We start from the raw sequence: 27,146 nt of genomic DNA on the forward strand, positions 1-27,146 counted from the left end.
ACCGACTCGTATTGTTATTTGGGAAGTTGCGTAACGATGCGTGGCCGCCAGTACCACAAAACCGCGTAGAGCGCAGGAAGCTGCGGTTCTAGACGTACTGCGCCCACCACGAAAGGTTAGAAAAACACCCACTTAAGCACAGCAGAGAAGTGGCTACGTCAGGCGACTCGACTGATAACTGTAGAAACGTCATTCAAAATACTCGGAATAATTTTCCACTTCCGGCACCATTTTCACTACTTCCTTTTTATTTAAAAAGATGTTGATCCGTAAATATTTTCACAAACAACGGTTAAATTTGTGAATTTTCGCCTTTCCTACCTGTTTGGCTGTTGCCTCTGCTGTCTTCCTTAGCAGATCGCTTAATTTCTCAATTCCTTGCGACTCTTCTTTCCAAGGTGCAAGACTGAGCGAGGTGGTATAGCATAGTAGAGATTGTATTGCGCAACATTTTGAGGAGACACACAGAAGAGAAACAAACACCATAGAGCTCTCTGTGGTGTTTGTTTCTCTTCTGAGTGTCTCCTCAAAATGTTGCACAATCCAACCTCTAATAACCTTCTTTGCAGTTGGCAATTTTGCACGACAAGTACTGTACAATTAGGGAAAAACGAGACAAGGTAACGGATGACATACATGTTGCTTATGGGTTTAACGGTTATTGCTGGGCCTAATGATTGACGCTGTTTCACATTATCTTATTTTCCACCTTATCTAACCCATATCGCGGGTATATGGTTCAGAGGTTACAACTTTGTAATTGATATGTTTGCGATTCAAGCAATAATTAAATAGTTCATTAATTAAAAGTATTTAATTAAGTAATACTTCGTGATGAAAAAGAAATATTGGCCGTAAGTACATACGATTACGGCTACCATACAGTCGGTACAATTTCTCTGGAGCTTTTGAGTATCTTGAAAATCTTGGTCCAAGTTAACTGGGACCCCCTGTATATATTTGGTTCGGAAAGCTGGTCGGGCCCCAGCTCCTACACCCCCCGCGGGAAACCAGGACTCTCCGCCTATGATCAGGCCGATAACAATACCCCTTGTCGAAACGGCGGATTCCAGGCTGAGAGGTGTCCCTTGGTTCGACCATTCACTTCAAACCTTAATATTCCCGTCACCCACTGGCAGATATTCTGGACATTGTCAAATTTCGCCATATTGTCACTTTATATTGGACGACAGGACGGCGACGCCTCGTCTGATTGGCTCAAAGCCCCGGCATGGCGGAATGCGACAACACCGAGGAACGACATTGTCCAAAACAGCGCCAGCTGTCTTGCTATACGTGACATTGGCAAATGTGCACAGGCGATGGCGAGGCGTTCGACTACGGCATGCAGGCACCAGTGGCCGCCGACGATGCGGTGCTGCGATGGACCGGAGGCGCAACGGCTGGCGGCGACTGGTGCGTGGCAGCCGGCGCGCAGTGCTGCGAGTCCGTGTGCCGGCGCAGGTCCACTTTCCGCTGGAAGGCGCGGCCGCAGATGCGGCACGCGAACGGCTTGAATCCGCTGTGCTTGCGCGTGTGCGTGATCAGGTTGGACGACTGGCTGAACGCCTTGCCGCACACCACGCACTTGTGCGGCTTCTCGCCTGCGAGGCGCAGACACGCACAGCTGTGTGAAACAGCTATTGCTTTCGTAACCGATAGGAAGATTGCGCAATAACACCTGGCCGGGCACAGTGTAACGATTCTAACCATTACTATTCCTTATCGGTCTTCATAATTCGCACAAAAAAAAAAGCTCTTACGATAGAAATGTTCCTAAGAGCAAACTCTATCCAACCCCAACGATGGAGGCCGGCCCATGACAAGGATCCCTTACGAACGAAAAATATCGTGAATTCTTGCGCAGCTGCTTGTCCTGGAGGCGGCTCACCTACGTTATCCCTAGGATCTGCCGGCCGCCAGCGGTGGGGTATAAAGAAGGAATATAAATGATCGAAAGGAATTATTACGTTATACATGCCCTGCACACTTTGCTCTGGTATTTCTAAAGACTGTCAAAGTCCACCATATACGCCATCCTTTAGTGCAAGGCAGGGGCTGCGTTTTACGCTAAATGGCCATCGGCACAAAACAGCGAAATTTTTAAATGACATTGTGGCGAAGACAGCGGTTGACATTGTGCATCCGAGACAATGCGATGGAACGATCGTTAAAAACGGAATAATAAAATAAATGCAACTAGCCAAAACAAATTAGGAATAAAAAGTTGCAGTGACCATGACGGAATACACTCGGATACTCTCTCAACAATTATATGATTATGCAACCGAACTGGCACACAGATCAACTTGGCTTGTGCCAGGGAATCAAATCGAGCACGAAAATTCTTTCTTGCTGAAGTTTTGTGCGTAATTACTGGGAAAAATTCATGAGAGGTGCTCAAGGCAAATCATCGACGCGGAGAACTGAACGGTAATTTTTCGTATTCTCCGGCAGGATTACGAATAAGTACAGCCTGTGTGGACATCCATACTACAAGGTTCTCACTATGGCTTCCGCGAACTATTTCTCTACGTTACGTGCTCGATTCATCATCATCATCATCAGCCTAGTTACGCCCACTGCAGGGCAAAGGCCTCTCCCATACTTTTCCAACTACCCCGGTCATGTACTAATTGTGGCCATGTTGTCCCTGCAAACGTCTTAATGTCATCCGCCCACCTAACTTTCTGCCGCCCCCTGCTACGCTTCCCTTCCCTTGGAATCCAGTCCGTAACCTTTAATGACCATCGGTTATCTCCCCTCCTCATTACATGTCCGGCCCATATGTCCTTTCTTTTTCTTTATTTCAACTAAAATGTCATTTACCCGCGTTTGTTGCCTCACCCAATCTGCTCTTTTCTTATCCCTTAACGTTACACCGATCATTCTTCTTTCCATAGCTCGTTGCGTCGTCCTCAATTTCAGCAGAACCCTTTTCGTAAGCCTCCAGGTTTCTGCCCCATATGTGAGTACTGGTAACACACAGCTGTTATACACTTTCCTTTAGAAGGATAGTGGCAACCTGCTGTTCATCATTTGAGAATGCCTGCCAAACGCACCCCAGCCCATTCTTATTCTTCTGGTTACTTCAGTCTCATGATCCGGATCCGTGGTCACTACCTGCCCTAAGTAGATGTATTCCCTTACCAATTCCAGTGCCTCGCTACCTATCGTAAACTGCTGTTCTCTTCCGAGACTGTTAAACATTACTTTAGTTTTCTGCAGATTAATTTTCAGACCCACCCTTCTGCTTTGCCTCTCCAGGTAAGTGAGCATGCATTGCAATTGGTCTCCTGAGTTACTAAGCAAGGCAATATCATCAGCGAATCGCAAGTTGCTAAGGTATTCTCCATGAACTTTTATCCCCCATTCTTCCCACTCCAGGTCTCTGAATACCTCCTGTAAACATGCGGTGAATAGCATTGGAGAGATCGTATTTCCCTGTCTGACGCCTTTCTTTATTGGGATTTTGTTGCTTTCTTTGTGGAGGACTACGGTGGCTGTCGAGCCGCTATAGATATCTTCCAGTATTTTTACATATGGCTCATCTACACCCTGATTCCGTAATGCCTCCATGGCTGCTGAGGTTTCGACTGAATCAAACGCTTTCTCGTAATCAAAGAAAGCTATATATAAGGGTTGGTTATATTCTGCACATTTTTCTATCACCTGATTGATAGTGTGAATATGGTCTATTGTTGAGTAGCCTTTACCGAATCCTGCCTGGTCCTTTCGTTGACAGAAGTCTAAGGTGTTCTTGATTCTATTTGCGATTACCTTAGTAAATACTTTGTAGGCAACGGACAGTAAGCTGATCGGTCTATAATTTTTCAAGTCTATGGCGTCCCCTTTCTTATGGATTAGGATTATGTTAGCGTTCTTCCAAGATTCCGGTACGCTCGAGGTCATGAGGCATTGCGTATACAGGGTGGCCAGTTTCTCTAGAACAATCTGACCACCATCCTTCAACAAATCTGCTGTTACCTGATCCTCCCCAGCTGCCTTCCCCCTTTGCATAGCTCCTAAGGCTTTCTTTACTTCTTCTGGCGTTACCTGCGGGATTTCGAATTCCTCTAGGCTATTTTCTCTTCCACGATCGTCGTGGGTGCCACTGGTACTATACAAATCTCTGTAGAACTCCTCAGCCACTTGAACTATCTCATCCATATTAGTAACGATATTGCCGGCTTTGTCTCTCAACGCACACATCTGATTCTTGCCTATTCCTAGTTTCTTCTTCACTGTTTTTAGGCTTCCTCCGTTCCTGAGAGCCTGTTCAATTCTATCCATATTATAGTTCCTGATGTCCGCTGTCTTACGCTTGTTGAATAACTTAGAAAGTTCTGCCAGTTCTATTCTAGCTGTAGGGTTAGAGGCTTTCATACATTGGCGTTTCTTGATCAGATCTTTTGTCTCCTGCGATAGCTTACTGGTTTCCTGTCTAACGGCGTTACCACCGACTTCTATTGCGCACTCCTTAATGATGCCCATGAGATTGTCGTTCATTGCTTCAACACTAAGGTCCTCTTCCTGAGTTAAAGCCGAATACCTGTTCTGTAGCTTGATGCGGAATTCCTCTAGTTTCCCTCTTACCGCTAACTCATTGATTGGCTTCTTGTGTACCAGTTTCTTCCGTTGCCTCCTCAAGTCTAGGCTAATTCGAGTTCTTACCATGCTATGGTCACTGCAGCGTACCTTGCCGAGCACGTCTACATGTTGTATGATGCCAGGGTTCGTGCAGAGTATGAAGTCGATTTCATTTCTAGTCTCACCATTCGGGCTCCTCCACGTCCACTTTCGACTAACCCGCTTGCGGAAAAAGGTATTCATTATCCGCATATTATTCTGTTCTGCAAACTCTACTAATAACTCTCCTCTGCTATTCCTAGAGCCTATGCCATATTCCCCCACTGACTTGTCTCCAGCCTGCTTCTTGCCTACCCTGGCATTTAAGTCGCCCATCAGTATAGTGTATTTTGTTTTGACTTTACCCATCGCAAATTCCACGTCTTCATAAAAGCTTTCGACTTCCTGGTCATCATGACTGCATGTAGGGGGATAGACTTGTACCACCTTCAATTTGTACCTCTTATTAAGTTTCACAACAAGACCTGCCACCCTCTCGTTAATGCTATAGAATTCCTGTATGTTACCAGCTATTTCCTTATTAATCAGGAATCCGACTCCTAGTTCTCGTCTCTCAGCTAAGCCCCGGTAGCACAGTACGTGCCCGCTTTTTAGCACTGTATATGCTTCTTTTCTCCTCCTAACCTCACTGAGCCCTATTATATCCCATTTACTACCCTCTAATTCCTCCAATAACACTGCTAGACTCGCCTCACTAGATAACGTTCTAACGTTAAACGTTGCCAGGTTCAGATTCCAATGGCGGCCTGTCCGTTCTCGATTACTAGACTGTAAATGTGGCCGTGACAACGGACAGCATCAAAATATGCTACACTAAGCAATTTAAAAGACCGGCCCACATGCCAGAATATGAAGAAAGCAAGCTTCAGTCACTAAATTCTCGCTCAGTGAATTTGCTGTTTAAGAATGTGGCCCGCGGCACATTGAAGACCACAGGTGCGCCGAAAACAAAAGCTCGTTGCGTATCTTTCTTTAACGGGGAAACCATTCGTTACCTAAATTTCGTGTTATTTCCACAACTGCTGCTTGCACGAGAGCATGGCGCATCACCCACCGGTGTGTATGTAGGTGTGCTTCTTCATGTCGGACTTCTGGTGGAAGCGCTTGCCGCAGAAGTGGCACGGGTAGGGCCTCGTGTCCGAGTGGATGAGCAGGTGCGTGGACAGCGTCGAGGAGCGCTTGAACCGCTTGCCGCACTGGCCGCACGAGAAGCAGCGCTCGGCCGCCGCCTTGGCCTGCGCGAGACGACGCACAGCTTGTAACGTCGTCTGCACTCTCGCCAAAGCGTTGCTCGGGCTAGCATTTCGCGAGCAAAGGGCCCGCATTCTCAAAGAAAGCTCTTATTCTGGAATTCTGCGTAGGTGTCAACGGGGTAGCCAATCGTGGTGACGGGGATGTTATAAGCGTAGGTCAAAATAGGCAAACAGCATTTAGGAACGAAACTCTTTGTGAATTCTACCCTAATTGCCCTGATCACGAATGAACGTGTCCAGGAAAGATGGGTCTAGGGAAGGAGGAGGAGGAGTCGATTTTAATGAAGAGAAAGGAGGAGAGGTCAGCCTAGAGAGCGTGTCTCTAGCCTGCTACTCCTCACTGGGGAATGGGGAAGTGGGAAATAATGGGTCTAGGGAAAGTTGGCCCGCAGGTCATGACACGAAGCTACACAAAAAAAGCAAATTGCATGAAACTTTCCCTTTCACGAAGTCAGGAGATCAGATTATATACCCGGTGATAGAGCAAATTATTCGACAGACCGTAGCTCAGGAGCCATGGTATCAAGCCGTAAGTGTACGGAAAACAGAAGAAAAAGAAAGAAACGTTATTTTTGCGCGAAACGGAAGTCAATCACGCAACGTTACGATTTTCGTTTTTTTCACTACTGAGTGAAACTTAGGGGGGACAAAACTCAATGACCTTCCACTGCCAAGAAGGATGACCAGCAAAGTTCGAGGATACTTTAAGAATCAAGAAGTGCACCTCCGCCGCGGGTCGGCCCGGCATTTCACTATCTTCGCGATTTTTTTCTACACGCGGACAGGATAGTGGGGAAAGTATATAGAGCTTAACTGTGTCGCTGGAAAAGGCCAGAGTTTCGTCCGAAAGGCGAAGCATCGATTGCGGTAGCAAATTAGTGGACAGCTATACGAAGTATGGACAGTAGCTTTATCGGCCGTATGAACTTGGAAACATTTGCTTACTAACTTAACAAGCATGGTGTGAGCGCGGCGCAAAAGCAAAATGAAGACATCACTCTCGCTGAGTGCGGACACTCGTTGTCCAAACGCTGGTGTGAGCAAACGCAGCAGCCGCAGCGAGCGAAGTGACCTTCCTGCGGTCTATTGCTTCAACTGAAGAGCGGCGAGACCGCAGTGCGCACGAAGGTATGAACGGTCTGGAGATCTCCAGATCTTTTTCAAGATACGGCGCGCGGCCGTGCAAAGTGCGCACATAGAGAAAGGAATACAACAAGAGCGGACACCTTCATAGAGCCCAGCGGCCGAATTGACTGCAGCGCACCAAGCCGTCGGCGTTAATACCTCAACCAGACTTCCGGTTTCGGTTTTATGCGCGCGCGTTTTTATTAATAGCTGGTACGCACCACGCCGGCTCCGCTTTTTTTTTTCTACAGCTCAACCGCGCCCGCTCTTCGCGCGAAATCGTTTTATTATTAAGTGAAATTGATGGCGAACGATCTTCACAAGCCGCCATCGAATATTTGCCACGTGCAATTTCATAAAGACGCAAGACGCCTTGTGTAATGAGGAAATGTTTATTTTATTCTTCATAAACGCTCGTTGCGGGCTGCTTGTGCATCCACCCAACGCTGTGGCACCAGGTAAGCAGCAGTAGTTTCCGTAGGAAGCTCCAACAGACGACGCCACCTGAAAAAAATTAGAAGCAAGTATTGTTTGGGCATTAGCATGTATTAATGCGTCTAGAGGCGAAGCGCGCGACAGTGGTGAATGGGCGGCATTACATACAAAAGCAGTTTGTATTTACACACACGGCGTAAAATATACGCGACTCATCCCCAACAATAGCGTACATGCCACGAAAACTTTACTTCCAAGCATTACCCTCCTCCCGGGCCTTATTTCCTGCACTTCAATGGCTCGAATACACGGGCTACTGCGCATTTCCAGAACTCGGCTAGAACCGACGCGATATAGTACGCTAGGAATACACAGAAGCGGCCACAACACAGGCTCTCAACCAGATCATGCTAGACGCTCGCAGAATTCCTTCTACTCGCACTCAAGGCAAATGCGTGGGTGCCGTTCACAAGACACAATTTTCGAGTTAATAGTTCCTGGCGCTTTAGCTCCTTGGCTTATCACTTGTGCGTTCTGCAGGCGCAAGCAACGCACTCCCGTGTTATCACTCTTGAGAGTTGCTCGTCGCGTTTTCGACAAGCGTGAGTCCGAAAGAAGGCTTAAATTGTTGCGGGGCCATAATTGTCACAAACTTGTCGCAGTAAGATTCAGTACGCATCAAACTTTGTCACCACGGCCTAGCTACTTTTCGCTGCGTCACGACAGCCGCGGTGTGCGTGCCTCATAACAAAAGAAAAGTACCGAAAATAATTTTCAACAATGTTCGGCGTCAGAGAAAGCGCCAGGAGCTTGTCTAGTCACACTCTAAAAACAAAGAGAGTGCCGGGCACTCTCTTTGAGGGAGTAGCGGCTTGTCCCATATTTCACTCTCTTTTCGAGAGTGAAACTCCCTCTTTCCTACTCCCTCTTTCCCTACTCCCTCTTTCAGAGTTGACCTACTCCCTCTTTCAGAGAGAGTAGGTCAACTCCTGTTGACAGAGTTTTGTTAATCCACCGCAAGGGATTGCTAGTACTCTGCCGCAGAGTGCTAATACTCTCACCGCAGGGGTAATGGCACTCCATCAGACCGAGTACTTCTACTCCCCCAAACAGAGGGCTAGTACTCTTCCCAATACCCTCTTAGCGAAGTCCTGGCCACACATGCAGGCAAGAAATCAGATCAAATTAGGGTCGCTGATATACCGTTCCCTAGGCGGCTCCTCAGAGTCAGTGGCTCAATTCCAAGCGGCCTTCAGAATAGGCGTGAGCAAAGTTATGCAGGATTTTAAAGTCATTTTTCCTGGCTATTTGCTGCCTACCATGAGGCGTGACTGCTCAGAATCGGCCAATGCGTATGCGTCCCGAACGCCACTGCGGAGAAAAAAAAAGCTAATTAACAGTTAATCCACAATTATCTTCGCACAATTCACAATCAGGAGACACATAATCTAATTAGAACACAACAGTCGAGGGAATCACATACTTACGGAGAAGAACCACATTGCTTTATACATCACGTGGATTCGAACCCGCGTACACTCGCACCTATACATTTCAAAGCACACATCCGAACCATTACACCACAGAACCACCACGCTCAATCGTGTTCTTTTAGAGGTTATATACATAACAAATGTATTTGAGGAATCGGCTGCGGTGGGTGAAGTTTCTCTGCAGTGTGCTGTGCTGTTGTGTACTGGAATACGTTTGCGTTTGCATCATTTCCATTCCTTGCTACGACTAACGAAGGAATACAACGTAGACGACGACGTGAGAAATATTCACGGCTTGTCGTCACCCCAGGAAAATAATAAATGTGCCGTTCAGCTCACGATCTAGTGCTTTTCCAGTCTATGCATTATATGTTCTCCGAAAATACGCGGATACAAAGTATCGTGCCAACCATCCACGTATGTGAATTTAAGTCGCGCGTATACTGGTGAGCATTTCTGTTTATTTTTTCCGCCAGTTGCATTCGTATGTGGTCAACTGCGACGCCAGTACCAGGCATTTCGACGTGCCTCACGCTGCCGTGTAGGCTTTATTTTCAAGTGCATTAGTTTAGAGTTTGGTTCAGTCCGCTGTGAGCTGTTGTCCTGCATTAGCAGCGGATCGTTAGCGTTTTGAAGAGCATGCATTCCAGCATTTGGAGACTGCTTATGCCGATAGCCGCGTCACATGCATTGGCAAGCATGTTTAAATGACTAATGTGCCCACTTGTTACGCGTGCACTGCTCGTATCCTGTGGCAGTGCTCGTTCTAAAAGCTTCGAAGACCATCTACATTCATACGTCTGTTCAATATATATGCACAGGATGGACTTGCCGGCTAGTTTGTTGAGCATTTTAGAAGAAACAGCGCAACACAAGGACGACGCAAAAACATGGACCACACCACGAAGCGCTGGTGTGGTTGATGCTTTTTTTCGTCCTGGTGTTTGCGCTGTTTCTTCTTCCACGATACACGCACACCACAGGTACGCGAAAGTTTAGGACCATAGGGCGTTAACTTTGTTTACCCGTTTCCTCTCAGTGTCAATGGCGCAATGCGTTGCCCGGAATTGCGCACGCTTACACCCATATTCAGAAATGCATCATAACTTGAAGCCCATGCTTGACTTGATCTAAATGACGCAAGTCGTGAACGCACCAAAAGAAAGGCAGTGAGCGTCTGGGGGACGTTGGCACCAGGCGTCGTTTATATAAAGTCAAGCATGAGCTTTGTATGAAGATATATTTCTGAATACGGGGGTTAGTCATCTACTTCTCACAGAAAATGTAGGAGAAACGCCCACCAAAAGCAGGCACATTCGTAAACTTAACTTGGCAATACGAAGCTTCACAGAACATGTAGGAGAAACGCCCAGCAAAACCAGGCACATTCGTAAACTTAACTAGGCAATACGAAGCTCCATAGAAAAAGAGTGGTATTAAAAGCTTTCAGTATTTTTCTTTACTCCAAAATGGTTGCGCTCTCGTGGCTTCAATGTACAGAGATAGTGCAGCGTTAGTAAAAAGCATGAATTTACGAACTCCATGCCAAAATAAGCTTGTAAAATTATTTAGGTGCTAGAATCCAGGATTTGTAGCGATCTTTGAAAACCCTTTATTTCTAAAATGCCATTTTCAAGGCATTGAAGACCCTGCAATTTTTAGAAGTACTGGAAAGTCCTTAAATTTGTACACTTGGCTAGACTTAGTAGACATTTCCAAGCGTTTTTTTTCCCCTTCTGTGACACTCTTCGCATGTCACAGAGAATTGTCTGTGGAGGTAATAGAAGGAAAGCGACATCCTTAAAGTTGAAATTACAAAGGAGCTGCAGATACCTGTTTTAGGCACATGAAACCGGCGACAAATGTACTTGGAGGAGAAGAAGCAGGAAGCTCAACAGTTGAGGCATTCAAAGAAAAGCCGTGATGAGTAAATCGAGAGCTACAGACACAATAAAAGGAAATTACAAATGATTATTGCTTATTTTGTAGTGAAAAGCTGAGGCAACAGATGACATCACATACACTGTCAAACCAAACAGTATTCAAAAACTGCAAATGTTGCAGGTCCACGTAGTTAATTGTGCTATTGCAGAAAAACTTTGAGCGCATTCATGAAATGCTTCCTTGTGTGCATTTAGTGATGGGCGGTGAAAGGCAAATTAGCAGTCTTTCAAATGTTTGAAATCAGTGAAATGCGATTTGTTTTGTATTCTTTTGTTTACATTAAAGTTAACGATGTTGTTTAACAAGTTATTGCCTGTCCAAACTACTAAAAATATTGCACGAGGTCCTTGAAGTTACTGTGTCGGGGCCTCGAAAGTTCTTGAAAACCATTGCATTTTTTTCTTCAATATTGCTACGAACCCAGTAGAACAACTGTCACGGAGTAAAAACCTTGGCTGAACAGGGGCTTATATGAAGGGCATAGGAAGACTAGAAATGCAGTAGTAGGCATGGAGGGCCCTGAAAAAAATGTGCCACATCTGCTCGCCTGCCTTATATTTCTGCATTGACTGTCACATTTTTATTAGAAGTGCACTTACTGTTCTACTCCAATAAACGCGACATTACCAACTCCAGTGTGGGGCAGTCCTTCAGCCAGTGCAGAACTCTTTCTGTACATCCCTTTCAGCTCTGTCATTTTTCCAGCATTGTAGTACAAGATTTGTTAAACTGGTTTCGCAGAATATGAGCAGTATACTCTTAAATTGGCTGTTTATTTGTATGCACAAGTTCAGGTCCTCAGTTTGGTTGCATGACAAATTGCCATACCTCAATAGATACAAGAAAAAATGTTATTAGAGTTTAATAAAATCCAAACAGTAATAATCACAACAATATAATGACATACATTTCTTTTGGTACGTATAGAGCCCATGTCTTGGCACTGTATAAATTCAACTATACATTGCAAGTACTGTGTCCTGACCACTGTCATTCACATGTGTAAAACCATCACAGCAATTCTTCAACAAATATCACAGTGATTAGTGACATACACTTTGTAACTGCTTTACATGAGCATAATGTATACACATGGTCCCAGTGTACCTACACATGACTAGTGCCACCCGAGTACTATTACTCACAGGTGTAAAACCAACAAAGCAGTTCTTTAAAAATATCACAGCGCTTAGTGACTTACATGGTGTAACTCCCTTGTAAAAGCTTAATACAAACACGTGAGCACACAGAAAGCTAGCAGTGGGCCTACATGGAAATACCACCGCCTCAATACTAATTCACAAGTGTAAAACCAACCAAGCAGTTCTTCAAAGAATATGACAATGCTTAGTGACATACATTTTGTAACTAGCTTATATAAGCTTTATACAAACATGAGAACAAACACAAAGCTATCGTTGCACCTACATAGAAGTGCGGCCATCTGAACACTATTATTTGCAAGTGTAAGCTCAACAGAACAGTTCGTTATAGTGACGCCCATTTTGTAACTGCCTTATACAAGCTTAGTGCAAGCACAAGAATGCGTAAAAAAATAGATTAGAAACTTGCTCTATGAATACACAAACAGATCAACACAAATGGTAAACCGCTTTGAAGCCACGTGACCGTGACAAATCGCAGTGCTGTGCCGGTTGAAACTGCCATCCACAAATGTATTGCTCAATGCTTAAACCACACGCAATAAAGTGCTGAAAGACTGCGTCTCTAACGTACCTATCTTAATTCAAATTTTTTTAATATAGGGCTCTCTTGCAGATAACGCATCTGATCCAACTGACCTGATTTTACACCTGCTAAATGCATACAATGCACTCAGATATAACTGGTAATAATAATATTAAAAGGCATTTAAAAACTTGATAGTATGATGAAGATGCATGACTAGAAATGTTCTGTCCCCCTCGTACTTGTTAAAAAGGTGTAAGTACGACACATGTTCTTTTTTTCCGCAATTTTTGCATTAATGGACACCCGGGAACCTCGAACCCACAAAAGAAATAGATACTGCTGTGTTAATAGTGTTATGAATAATTTTTTGTGAAAGCTTTTTACAGACAAGTTGCAGTCTCGTTTCTGGAGGTTGAGCTGTATCATGCAAAATAACATGTAAAGTGGTCACATGGGAGCATGACACTATGCCATAATGTTCGTTTCAGTTGACTGTCTTGCCCTACAAGTCACTGCTCACTGTCACCAGTGATGAAACAGCAGTGTCTGTGTGAGTTTCACCACACTTCTGTCCTATGCCATCCTTACCAGAGTTGGCGGCACATAGATACCCAAATTTCGATAGTGTTCCTTTCTCAGGTGGTTGTTTTTGATTTTCTCAATATCAGTTGGCACTTCAGCTGCATCAAACTTCTTTTTTACCGCTTCAACAACAACATCAACAACAATCTTATGACACCTGTGTTGTCCTTCTAGTTGCCTACAAAACCAGTTAATCTAGCAACAACACTGACAGTCTCTACTATCTTCTAATGAGGAAGAGGTGTGTCCCACCATGTGTTCCACATTGTTGTCGCTATGTGGGCTGGCTGGGGAGGCAACAACTGTAATATGTTTGCATATTTTAAAGTGATGCTTGTACTGTGCTATAACACCTAACTTAGTCTTGCACTTGCTGCACAAGAACACTGGCTCACAGTCGTGGTGAAAAGCTTTTGTATGTTGAGCAAATGAGTTGTATGCACTACAAAAGAAGTCACAGTGCTAGCACACATGTTGCTCTACCAGGCCTGGTGCGGTTCCTTCTGACACTGCTGCTGATGCTGACACACTGCTGCTTGCCTCGTACACTGTTGCAGCTGCAGTAGACATGGCCGTCTCTGTATCTATTGCTGCCGTGCGACCTGTCATGGTAACTTCAGGTGGTATCGAGCTCACTTCTGCAACAGAGATGTCATTTGCCCCTTGAGGGCTCTCGTCATCAGGGCCAATAATTTCGTAGGCATTGTCTCCTGCATCGAAGAACCAATAAGAACAGCCTGAATTAATAAACATAGCTCTAAAAAGTATGGACATCAAAACTTAACCACAAGCTTTGCACATCAGTGACCAGGCTTAATGAATAATACTTGCAGGAGGAGTTACACAATTGTGTGTGTACATTACAGTTAAGCCTCATTAGAAGAGATACTCAAGAGGCACGGGAAACATGTCTCTCGAAAAAAAAATTTTAAAACACTGAGGAGCCAGACTAGATCACTTTATTATGCGTCATCACTAAAGTATGTTTAGATATATCTGAAGGAATAATTGCTCAGGGTGGCTTAAAGGGCCCCTAAACCACTTCTCGACATTTTTTTAACATTTCAAGTAAACACGCGCATCAAAATCAGAATGCCGTCACAATTGACGATGCCAAACGCCACAGTGCGTAGCACTGTGGGAGCACCACAATATGAAGAAACGACCCCGTGCGCCTCTCTGGACCTATCCTGCACTCCCCAGTTTGTCCTGACATCACCAGGTTGTCTCTGATGATGTCACCAGTTTCCGGTGCTGTCGATTGGTCGAACGAAAGTGTACGACTGCCGGCAAGGCCTGCAAGCAAATACACACTCCTTCTTCCTCGTCGCGTTGCTCGCGATGCCATTGTGGGCAGCCAATGGGGGCAAAGAACAGAAACGCCAACAGAAGGGTCTCCCTATGAGGCTCTTCAACTAGAGTCACCATACAGTTCCATTGTATTGGTGAGGTCATTAGCGCCACCCCTCGCAGGACAACGGGCCTGCGCGGCAGCAACAAAGCTCGTTGGTGATGGCCTGTCCCGTAACATTTGGAGGTGTACTAGGCGAGGAAAAGACGATACTGTCCAGATGGCGTGTACCAGATGAAAGAGTAAAATGAGCGGGAACTACTTTTCGATAATCAAACACGTAGCTCCACTATTACTGCACCGTTTCGAAAAATTCTCGTGGCTACGTGTTCGTTGCCTTAACATGTACAACTGCAACACCGCAACTAAATTTCACATTCGGTGGTTTAGGGGCCCTTAAAGAAGACATTCACAGCTTTTTAGTGACTGTAGATTGTGTTAGCTTCCTTCCTAACATCTGGAAGTTAAACACTTCACTTTGCAAGCCTTGTTGCTCGCAGTGCCTTTGAGGTGCTCTTAGACGCTCGTCAGCTTCAACTGTCGACACTTTCTACCCTGCACTGTTCTCGTTGCCCTCCTTTTCTAGTTCATGCTAAAGAAACATGCGCAATTGACTTGTGTGTGGATTGCGTAATCTTTACGCCCTTTGGAGCACACAAGGTGCATGAAGTGAATGTGTCTGGGTTGTGTTCCTTCGAAGTAGTGAATACTTAAAAAGAAGTCGTTAGTAATAAAGGTGTCTCTTGTGTACAGTGTTGTTAACGTGGCAAACATCGGAAAACCAACCAAACCATTTTCAGATGTTTCTTGCAACCAAGTGTATCTTGTAATGAGATTCTACTATACTGAATATTTTTCATCTATGGACCATCTGTATGTTCATATAGTCACAGACATGTGTGGAACGACGAATCAGGAAAAAGCTCGTGCTCTTACTTTTTGTCCCTAACATAAGCAGCTGATAACAATATGATAAAAAGCAGGTATTGAGGCTAGCATGGAACATAATCCTTCAGCCCTAAACAGTTTTTTGGGCCCACATCATTCCCTCATAACATAAGGAAACAACTTGATTGCAGTAATGGCTGCATGTGATCTGAGTTGATTGAAACAAACAATCCGTAAGGTTGCCCTGTATGTAATTTTATCAGAGTGCTTTTTAGATGTCCTGCTGGCAATCCTGGCTGCACGATGTTTCTCATGCTTTTTGGCACGATTCCTTTCTTTTCCACTCCACTCTTTTTTCTGGTTTTCTCCCCTTTCCCTTCTCCCTTGCGTAAAATAGCACACCTGAAGTATCAGATCTTCTGATTTATTGTGTGTATCAAACCTGTTAACATGCGGGCTTCTCTGTGGTCTGTGTTGTATTTTTGCGCTGTACAAGTCACTTCAAAACGAAAGATGGAATGTCCCTGCCTTTAGTTTAATTGTATGTATGTATATATATCTTATTATATATATATGTATATATATATATATATATATATATATATATGCCTCTCTCATGTTTTGAAGTATATGTACATTCAGGAGTGCCTGCATGCTCTTCTCCCCTGCTCCAGTGACGAAAAGGACAGCCTTTTTATGTACCATAGTAAAGCATTCACAGGTTTTCGCTGTGCCCATTACATCACTTATCATATAGATCTGTCACAATACAGAGTAGCAGTAGTCCATAATACTAACCCATCCCAACATAACTATAAATTAGCACATACCGACATGCTGTGAAACAGCTGTTGCAAAGCCGCTGGTGCTGGCAATTTCTGCAGCACTGCAGTGGTACAGCCGAGTGCCACCTGTATAGTGACAAATGCATATGCATGTTAGTAACTCACTAGTTGCTGATGGTTTCATAAGCTTTAGACTATACAATAAAGTAATCTAGACAACTTTGTTGGAACAAATACGCATAATTAGGACACCATTTAAAGACTAACACGATTAATTGCCCCCAATCTCTCACTCACTAAGGGATAATACTACTAAAACATCGGTGGAGAGCTCAGATTAACACAGCCCATAAAGGACAAGCTTTCTTTGAGGAAAACAGCTATAACAGCGGTTAGTTTTCTTGATCATTTTATGTGCTAGCTTTGATGTAAATGTCATGCAGTACTATAAAATATGAAGTGCCACATTTCTAGCAGCAGAAGGCGTCGTGAGCCTCATGGTACAACTGATTTTTGCACTCTTTGTGTCAGTGAGCCGACACATACAAAGAAAACCGAATTCAAACATGCATATACGGTGCCAAGTGCACTCCTTCTGAAAACGCAGCCGCTAGTTCCAATGCTGCTGAAAGGAAGGGTTATATAGAGTGCGAGACTGCATGGAACTACCACTTATGACTAAGTGTATGATCTGCTGATTGGAGAGGTAGTCACATGCTATTTCTAGTCTCTTTTAGAAGCATTACTAAAGGATGAATGAAAATCTATTCATAAGTCACGAATTTCGCGCATCCACAGTTTGGTTAAATAACTTGTGAGAAAAAGACATGTTTACCTGGAATAGCAACCTTTTTTCCTGCTGCAAAATTTTCCTTCGAATTAATGAAATAACTTTACAGTGTCATATATATTGTGTTTTTCGCATCTACTTGCCGGCAGTGGCGAGTTACAGTGTTTATATCTGACTCATTGGGCGACAATACTGCCAAACCAAATGCTTCACGAACACGAGAACACGTCCCTCGCAGAGAATAGCAACCATATATGCCTTTGTGAGACATGATCGCACCTTTGTGGTCAAAATGTACATTAGAACGACACCACCATCTCATTAAAAAAAAGCCTCAGTACAAGGCAGCAGCCAACTGCATCATGTGAAATTGCAACTGATGTCCACTTACTGGTGGCCTGTGTTCGAGTCACTTCTGGCAGTTGACTGGGTGCTGAGAAATGCACGTCCTAAGTTTTCCCTACAAAACATACAGGGTTACGTCAAATGTTGAAAATATATATACACCGGCATTTCGTAAGTTGCAAAACAAATGAGTAAACTAATAAATAACTGTAATGTAAACAGAGTACACATGATAAGATAGGCTGTCAACTGGTAATGCATTACGCGAAAAACCTAATGCATAGGAAAGACTATATGTATAGACACGAAGCTGACACATAATTTAATTCGCTTTAGGTTTTTCCGTGCAGTATATTCAAATTATTATGTCTTGTGGTTAGAGCAAAATTAGTGTAAATTACGCACTAAATTATGTACCCTTGAAAACTTTTCTTCAATATGCACCTGTGCGCGCTTCGAATGAGTAGCATTGTAAAATTTACGTACATGGCATTTAACATAGTTGCTGAACACGGATTTCCTTTGCCCTGTGTCGTGTACAGTGAGCTACATATATCTGACCCCTCCCCCCCCTTTATTGTACTAGCCATACTGCGTGCCATTGCACCTATACGCACGTCAATAAACCTCACGACACAGAAATAAAAAAAGCGCCAATCACCCATGCCTGCATGTTGTAGTGGGCCTAACCTAACCAAGCATGGGCTGTTGCTTTTAATAGTAAACACAGGCACCGTGCTCATTACAAGTATGTATCATGTCACTAAGCAAATACGCAATATCATTGTAACGCTATTTTTTTATCACATGGATGTATCTGTTGAGAGGCAAGACAAAAAGCAGTCACTTCTCAGAACTAATCAGCTTTTTTAAAACACATTTCTAACTTTTCAATGACACCTGCTGCTATGTGTTTGTCTCCAGAGAGCATACTTGATTTGACTTTCCAATCGGAGACATTACATAAATATACCATGTTAAGATGACTGCCTGGAGCACGTAAGAATTTTCATCTTGATGTAACATACTGTATCTTGATTTTGTTTACATTTGGTCAAATGGTACACCCAATATACCCACATACTAGTTTTCTTGTCCGAATTGCATGCCAATGTATTTTGATTTTTTGGCAATGGCTCCTCTGCACTACGTGAAGTCGCTCTGCACTGGCTCTTTCACATCCTCGTGTCCTTGCAGCTGCCTTCTTGCGTTATATAAAGCGGGTGCCTGAAAAATATCGTATGCAAAAGTCAACACAAGGGCATGGTGCAAAACAATATCAAGACAGTCAAGGTTATGGCAATAAAAGAAAGTCTTAGCTCTTACTCTTCTTAGTGAAATGCATGCAAAACATCCAAATGACTGCAACAGTCAACTGCTAAATTAACTTCAATTTTAGATTTAAACAAAAAAGAAAAAAAACGGCCAGTTCATCCTCGTATGGCACGAATGTTAGAATACTCCTGCTAATGAATAGAATATTGGCCATTTTCAGACATCATAGGTCTGTCATGAGTCTGGTGTATCGCAAACACCACTTGTGACACATCTTAAGCACGCGCCCAGTGTGCCCCCCGCACCATCCCTGGTTGTGCCACTGCTGAAGCCATAATTTGAAGATTATAGCTGCAAACATGATGCTCAGTAGGGATGAAAATATTGTCCTTCAGTTCAATGGATATATGGATGTGCCTATAAAAAAGGGCAACAAGGCTTGTTATGGCAAGCTTACCCACATTTCAATACTAACAAGAAAGTTCACTGCGGCCTGCATCTAAGCTTACTAAAAGGCATGAACTTATTTTCATGTATGAGGTGCGCAATGGAGCTCATTTTTGACAGACGCGACTACTGCTGCAGTTTGAAATCTAGCATTTTAGATTCGTGAAGGCATGTAAAAGTTGCAGTTAAACCACAGTTATTAGTTTATTACACCAACCTATTGTTCTGTGTACGACAGACTGGTAACACGGAATTAAAGCAACATTTTATTTTGATATTATTTCTCTACTAAAAATATTCAAGCGATAAACACATTTTGAACTGCCATGCAATAGCAAAATACACACATTACGCTTGTAACCCCCAGAGGAAGGCTGATTAAGCTTTTCATGTGACATAACTCTGACACGCCAACTCATATTAGCAAATGCACAGGCATGTCCAAAACAATAAGCGTATGCAAAGCGCCCTTGCAATTGTAATTCCACATAGCAGCCGTTATATTCGATGCCGATGCATAACTAGCTGCTCGACAATTCACCGAGTTCGTAGACATAAGCATCCTTTCAGTTTCGCACCGTGCACGAAAACCGCAACAGGAGACAAAACCAGACCTACCTATAATCACACCATTTCAATACATGAGCAAAAACAGTTCAGTCTTAGGGATAAACAGTGTGAGAGCGATTTAGTGCGCGACGGCGACGAGCGACGGCTTCGAGCGACAAAATGGGCCGTCGCTTGAACAGATGGCTCGGTTCTGGAAATCTAGAAATCGTCGCTCGTCGCCCGAAAGTGCTATGAGCGACTAGCCAATAGCGCGAAGCCGGAACTGGATGTACATCGCTCAAATACTACCGATTGTCGCACGGAACGAGCAAATAATTCAATTTTTATACGTGCAAGGATAAGAACCTACGGCAAGACCTCCTGAAATATTTTATGCTACTTTTCGTAGAAAAATACATCAACGTAAATTACTAAAGCACGCGTCACGCGTAATTGCAGCCCTCATGCCGGCAACACCGGGGAGGCGTCGCTCAATATCGTCGCTCGCACGGAGTACGACTTGTAGGCGACGAGCGAACGCGACAGCCATCTCCATCACGTCGCTTGTAGCTGCCGGGCGCAAGATCGCTTATATATGGGGTTTATACTTTCTTCAGCATAAAACATGGATTCCTCATGCGTTTCCAGAAAGTTCAAGATAACGCGCCTAATTGACCTCTTGCAGCATGCAGCTGAATGCCTGCGGCAGTTTCTAACTAGCACTGGTGCTGCACGTAACTTCAGTGGTCGCAGATTCCCCCATGCGCGAGACACCGTCAAGCGCGCGGTTTATTTATAAAAAAAGCATGCTGCCAGCAAAATGACGCCTTCTGTTATGTGATTCCTTAGTTCAACAGCGTTCCGTACACAGTAGACTGCCAAACTGAATAAATTCAAACACACAAAATGCACGCTAATCACGCTCCATATAGGCTCGGAATCACGGGCTGATGAACGAACCATTTTAAGCGTCCTTTCGCCTGGCGTCTTATTGAACATACCATAGTTCTGGCAGCGTTTGCGATCTTTAAAGCTCTTACGCACAACCGCAAAGTGATAAAATCACATGCAGTTATCGCGACGACTGGCTTTTTCGATTGACATCGAGAGACACAGCGCGTATGCCTAGTCCTTTGTCAATCGCGTCGGCTAAGCGCAGCGACGACTTCCTGGCGATAGCATGACATATACGGAGAATGTGCACCTAAGTTAGAATTCACTTACCTTGGAGGATTTGTTGTTATATCCAAGGCATGACGAACGACTGTCGTGTTTTCGTGGCAACGCGAGATGGCTGACAAACGATCTCCCTTGGCTGGCCTGCGTTGCTGCTCGCTGTACGGATCACCTTTCTCCGGTGCTGTGTTGTTCCGCGATCTTGAGCGCGCGCGTGCGCGCTGGAGCAATTCCGAGTGAAAAAGTAGAGCGCTCGCTACGCGTTCCTTTGAACTGCGGCGGCCTGTTCTCTTAGAAGCAAAACGATGTGTTCTTTGCGCAGCGTTCATGAATGATACATTGCCATATTCGGGGCCAGCCACCTACAGTTGAAGCAGAAGATTACGCTACGTTTTGTTCTCTATTGCCGCAAGAGTAGAATGGCCATTCTACTCTCTCTCTGAAGGAAAGAGTGAAAAGCACATTTCAGTCTCTCCTTATTGACAGAGTGAACAATGCATTTCACTCTCCTCGACATTTTGCGAGAGTAAAACGACGCTTTGAAGAGTGAACCAGCCGCTTCACTCCTGCAATACCCTTCCTAGTTTTTAGAGTGCAGTGAATTAAAGAGCGAAACTGTGCACCACGGCCAAGCTGCTTTTCGCTAACCGCGTCGCAGCGCCAGGCGCGCTCACTGCGCTTGAAAAGTACCACAAAAACTAACGAAATTAGTTACAATAATGTTGGGGTACAGAGAGAGCGCCAAACTTATCGCAGTATAAGATTCAGTATACGCGAAACTGCGTCAAAGCACCCTGTGCGACTAGCGTGCCCAAAAACTACCGAAATTAGTTAAAGTAGTATTGGGGCTCATAGAAAGCGTCGCAAAGGTGTCCCGATATGATTCAGTAATTCAAATTAACTGCGCTATGACGGACGCGCTGCTTTTCGTTAACTGCGTCACAAGTCTAGCCTACGTGCCGTGCCATAAGCCTAATTGCTTGAAATGCGTCGCAGACTGTCGGGCAACATCTCTCACCTTGCCATAGTTCAGTAGTGCAGCGGCGTCATGTCGAAGTTCAGAAGGAACGCAAGAATTCGCCTGGAGACCACCAAAGCAAGCTAAATCCAAAAATATAAAAGCAGGCAGACGGGTGAACCAACAGGCCAACGCCCAGTTGCGCGGCCGATCTCGCTCGCTTCGGCGGTGTGCCTGAGCACCTGGCTCGTCATTCACCGATTCGCCTGTCGTTAGGCAACGGAACTAAGCCGTAAAGTTTTAATTGAATTTATACGCAGATATTTTTACTTTTCCCGGGAAAGAATAAAAAATAAAACGATTTCTCTTAATCTCATTTCACATTCTTTTTTTTTCAATGCTCGCGGCACCAAACAGTCGGCGTTAATATTAACTATAGCATGACGTATTTCCTGTTTCCAATTTTCGCCGAGTGTCCGCTCTTGTTTAAATTCCTTTCTCTATGGTGCGCACTTGTTCCCTCGCCGCTTTCTTTCATTTATGGCACGCAAGATTGAGCCGCGATCGTCAGTTCCCCTTGCGCGCCGTCGCTAAATGCGCAGTTGCTGCCGGAACGCAACACCGTCCCCTCTCACTCCGTTCCGCCCACGGCCTTTCCCGCGGCGGAAGACTGCGCGTCTTTTTTCTGCGCGTTTCTTTCTTCGCGCGCACCAGATTGAGCCGCAATCATCGGCTGCCCTCGCAAGCTTTCATTCGCACCCACAACACACGACGCGCGGCGGCAGTGTTATCGCCCTTGGACTTCATATGGAACTTCGCGGCGATGGCGACGGCAGAAATGCGGCTGAGGTGTCCATATAATTGCTATCGCAATAACGGTGTTCGTTTCAGGCTGGCCACCTTTCCTAGAGCTTTTCATTCATGCATTGTCTGTACGTGTGGCTCAGCTATGGTGTCTCATTTGTAAATACATGCAATTTTCACACGATTTTAAAAGTTTTTCACGCGATTTTAGAAGAAGGTGTACCACGTACCATGCCAGCGGTGGGGGGGGGGGAGGGGTGAAGTGTTAGTAATATAGGATCGTTGAAGAATACAAGTGCTTCCTAGCAGGGTGTTGGCGTTTACTCGGACGGGTATGTCAGTTAAATTAGGTGCAATAACAATGATGTGCTTCCGCAAAATGATCTCTAAATGAAAGCTTTCTTTAAACTACCATCCCGGATTGATGGTGATGTTATAATTATAGTAAACAAGTACGACCTTCCCTCTTGGTGGTGACGATCTGGGGAGCGATCAGAGAGAAAAGGGGAACAAGGCACATTTGAGATTGCGCCGACGACTCGCACAAAGATTGTACTCGAGCCAGGATTCCCTTTTTGTGCTGTGGCTCCTCACGTGACCTCATCTGTTGCTGGAATCTTGCGGGGCAGAGGGCTGCGGGTAGCCTGCTTATAATTTGCATGCTTTCTGTAAGATGTGGAAGACGCCGGCTCACTTTCCGATGCTGCACCTCGAACGGCAATCTGTAGATGTGTCTGCTTCACTATGACAAAAAGTCTACCGTTTGGAAAAGAATGCTAGCCTCACAGGTGTGTGAGCGATGCCCGTCCTTAATATTATTAAGCAAACTTTGGTCACGCGTCCGTATTCCTGCCGAATAGGATCCAGGGACCGAATCCTCGAAGATTTTCGTTCTCAAGCAAGTGCTCTTTCCCATAGGCTGGCCGCCTTCGCCAATAATATATCCAGCGTCAGGATTGACTAAAATATTTCTTAACAACAATTTCTTTTCCCACAACTTACCAACAACTACTTCCTTTTTAAATAAAGAGATGTTGATCCATAAATATTTTCACAACCAACAGTTGAATTTTTTATTTTCGCTTTTCCTTCCTGTTTAGCTGTTGTCTCGGCCCTCTCCCTTAGTAGATCGCTTAATTTCTCAACTCATTGCGCACTTCTTTCAAGGTGCCAATTTTGCACGAAAAGTGCTGTACAATTAGGGAAAAGGCAGACGAGGTAATGGGTGACAATCATTTTGTTTGTGGTTTTACCAGTTATTGCAGGATCTGATGATGGACGCTGTTTCGCATTATATTCTTTTCTATCTTATCTAACCGAAATCACTGCTATATGCTTCCGAGGATCTGCCAGCGTCGCGGCGAGCCGTCACTCGAGGAAATAATGAAGCAAAATGAAAAGTTTAACGCAAATGGCATTTTCTCCTGCCGCAACTCGTTCCACGAGCATATAGACCGGCTGACTACGAACCGAATCCCTCTCCTGGTCCCTAGATCAGTCCATGGTGTTAGAATAGATTTTCTAACACCATGGATCAGTCTACACAAAGAAGGTTGAACTAACGAAGCAACAGCGATGCGCGTGAAAGTTGAATAGATGGCGACAACCGAACTCATATCGAGTAATCGCGCGGGCGCCGAACCGATAAGAAAACTGGCCTTCACACCCCAGGAGATGCCGATAACTATATACCGCCGTCCAAAAGGAGTGAAAAAATTGACAACAATTTCACTATGTGAAGATGGAATGCCAGCGAGAGCTGACGACAGTGAATCTGTTAAACGAAAAGCAAAGTACTTCACCTCCACCGAGGGTCGGCCCGACGGTAGTGTAATGCTGGGCCGATCCTGAAGATGATGAAGGGCGCGTTACAGGATCCCGAGCCCACAGGGGTATGCGCCATTTAGCTTGGGCCCTTTTTGCACTATCACCAGGATCGGCTCACATGACGATTTTTTTGTTGACGGATGCCGAAAAATCTGCAAGGTTAGTCTTATGCAGGTCTCCCTGTAAAAGGCAGCAAAATGTTGACTACCGAATAGGTTGATTTGTCAGCGCTTTAGCAATGTGTGTGAGGAGTGGTGGCGTGGGCGGGGAGGGGGGGGATATGTTGCTTAATTTCGGGGGGTGGGAGGGGGGGCTGTTCGGTCATCCATCTGCCTGTTTTTCTATTTTTGGATTTAGCCTGGTTTGGTGCGCTCCTCGCGAATTCTTGCGTTCCTTCTAAACATCGACATGGCACCACGTGGTGACATATCTATGTTTAGAACGAACGCAAGAACGCGTATTTGCTGCCCTCATACCGGCAACACCGGGGAGACGGCTCTCAATGTCGTCGCTCGCATAGGGTACGACTTGTACGGAACGAGCGAGCGCGACAGCCATCTACATCGCGTCGCTGTCGCGCGCAAGATCACTTGCATGGTGTTTATACTTTTTCCCAATAACAGCTCACAAACCGACAACCGCGTAAACAGACATTATTTACAACCTCGAAGCATAAGTAAGATAGGAAACGTCATTGCAGTAAGAATAGGTAAAGAGGCAGATGAGTCTTTATTATCCAACTTCAGCAGAAAAGTGGCAGCTCGCGCTAATAAGGACTGTTGCCAAACCTAATCCCTCTCACCGGAAGGAAGCGCGCACCCAAGACTTTCAATTTAGCATTAAGCCAATAAACTTGCGCAAGCAAATTATGTCAACCAACGCTCAGCAAGCATCGGCACAGTCAATGCCGTCGTGGGAGTTCGATTTCTTACGCTCGCAAGGCACTCTAGGCACACACGAGAAGCAAGCACAGCATGCGTGTACTCACCTTTTAAATGATACGATGCGGTCGAAAAGCGCCCTCCAAGTTGCCGGAGCTGCAAAGTTATTCCCGCATACATGCAGTTGCGTAGTGGACGACCTGCGGAACGCTAATAATGCGCATCATTTCTTTGCGGCGTCCACCGAACTCTCCACAACCACCACGGACAAAGTGAACGCACTCCATGGCATGAAAATCGTTGGTCCACGTTTGCCTGGCACACCACGCATACCGCAAGTTTGCAGCGAGACACAAGCTATCTTCTGGCACTTTTGTGCAAGCGAACTAAGTCACAATTCATTACAGCAAACGCAAAAACACGATTAAACACACACATCGTAGCAACTCGTACGACCGACAGCACATGTAAACAAGGGAACAAGATTGGTGGATGGATACTATGAGCAACCACGTTGAAACGGGGTGGTGGGTGGCGCTACCTGTGAAATTGGGAGTTTGGTTGGCCTCCGCGATGACTAAAATAATAACCAGCACACACTCGCTTTGTGCCTTGTTGCGCCCAACTGCATATAGATGTTGCAAAACATAAACAACCATCGCACAGTTTATATTATCCGCTATACTTCAGCGCAGAAAGAAATTCTATGACGTATTTTTGATTTCCAGGAGCTTCCGCCGCATGCGGGCAGTAAAAAGATGGCCTTCGAGATTCGCGTATGCCATTCTTAGGAAGCCTTCTCTGGGCTGTAATTTGAAGAAATATGTATAAAAAGTTTTACTAAAAAAGAAAAAAAAGGTGTGGAAAGGGAGGGGGTGGAGCCCCTAGCCCAGAATTCCACCAAGGTCGATTCAAATAGGTCGCGAAACTTCGGGCGAAAAGCGGTTCAGTACAGATTGTCACCGACATCAGCATGGGGGGTTATGGGAGCAGCGTTTGAAGCGCGACTATGTTTGGAGGGAACAAACATTGGGAAAGAAAAACTCCTGTTTTAATTCAAACGAGACACAGTTAGATGTATTCAACGAAAATAAAATTCCTAGTCAGTTCTATGTATTCGTGACGAGTTAAAAAAATACAAGTTCAATTTATTATTATTAATAAATGCATTTCTTTTCAGCGCCCATCGCTACAGGGGGCGCTGACGCCACTATCACTCGCAATGCAATGCACGTCTTGAAATGGGCAGAAAGGCTCACTCGTATCACCTGTTGAAGTACGCCCCGCTCACAGTTTGTTCGTTCTTGCTTGTCGAAGTTTGTCTGAATTTGGTGACGCGGGTAGCTTCATCGCTTCTTAATCTGTTCAGTCAAAAGCAGTGAGTTACGACCGGCAGATAATTGTGTAGCTGTTTTCGTGCGACTGCGCTTGCTGACGGGCTTGGCATCCGACAATAGGATCAGCACTCTACACCTAGAGCTTTCGTCGGCCTCCAAAGGAAGTATGTTCTGTGCAGGGATGCGATTTCGACAACCGTACGGCTGGCCTGTTTCTGCATCGCTTTCTACGCTGAAAGCTCGAAACGCCCAACAAGTCTAATGGCGGGGCATTTGAATATATAGCTCCAAATGAAGGACAACAAAACAAATTTCGCGCCTCCAAAAACAAAATTACGTCACTTCTGCTTTCAACGGACATGGCGTCACATTTTTTCTTCCGCCGGAAGTGTTCCCACCACATACAGATGACGCTAAGCCCCATGAACCGCCGATGGACCGCCATGTCTTGAACGTATGGGCTCCTATGGAAGCTTCGCTACCAGGTATATTTACCTTGATTCCACTGGCTTGGGCGGTCCGCCGTGCCTGGTCGAGGCTGGCGAGCCAAGTCTCCCAT

The 27,146-nt window shown here is 45.0% G+C and overlaps 1 protein-coding gene across 1 annotated transcript; it reads right to left on the reverse strand.

Moving 5' to 3' along the window:
• Nucleotides 1–801: 801 nt before the first annotated feature.
• Nucleotides 802–27,146, reverse strand: LOC139052321 (zinc finger protein GFI1 homolog pag-3-like). Its single transcript, XM_070529415.1, has 4 exons — nucleotides 27,083–27,146; nucleotides 21,799–21,881; nucleotides 5,705–5,885; nucleotides 802–1,604 (listed from the first exon to the last, which is right to left on the reverse strand). The coding sequence occupies exons 1-4, from the start codon at nucleotides 27,144–27,146 to the stop codon at nucleotides 1,339–1,341; spliced, it is 594 nt and encodes a 197-aa protein (XP_070385516.1). The 3' UTR covers nucleotides 802–1,338.

Source organism: Dermacentor albipictus, unplaced genomic scaffold (genome assembly GCF_038994185.2).
Source record: "Dermacentor albipictus isolate Rhodes 1998 colony unplaced genomic scaffold, USDA_Dalb.pri_finalv2 scaffold_21, whole genome shotgun sequence".
NCBI classification, from domain to species: domain Eukaryota; kingdom Metazoa; phylum Arthropoda; class Arachnida; order Ixodida; family Ixodidae; genus Dermacentor; species Dermacentor albipictus.

What these genes read in the sequence shown, in the direction of transcription:
- LOC139052321 (XM_070529415.1), bottom strand. Translation starts at nt 27,146, where the DNA reads ATGGGAGACTTGGCTCGCCAGCCTCGACCAGGCACGGCGGACCGCCCA. An exon ending in CCCAAGCCAGTGGAATCAAG is followed by an intron (nt 21,882 to 27,082) that starts GTAAATATACCT and finishes TTTTGGATTTAG; the next exon opens with CTTGCTTTGGTGGTCTCCAG. An exon ending in CACTACTGAACTATGGCAAG is followed by an intron (nt 5,886 to 21,798) that starts GTGAGAGATGTT and finishes CGTCTCGCGCAG; the next exon opens with GCCAAGGCGGCGGCCGAGCG.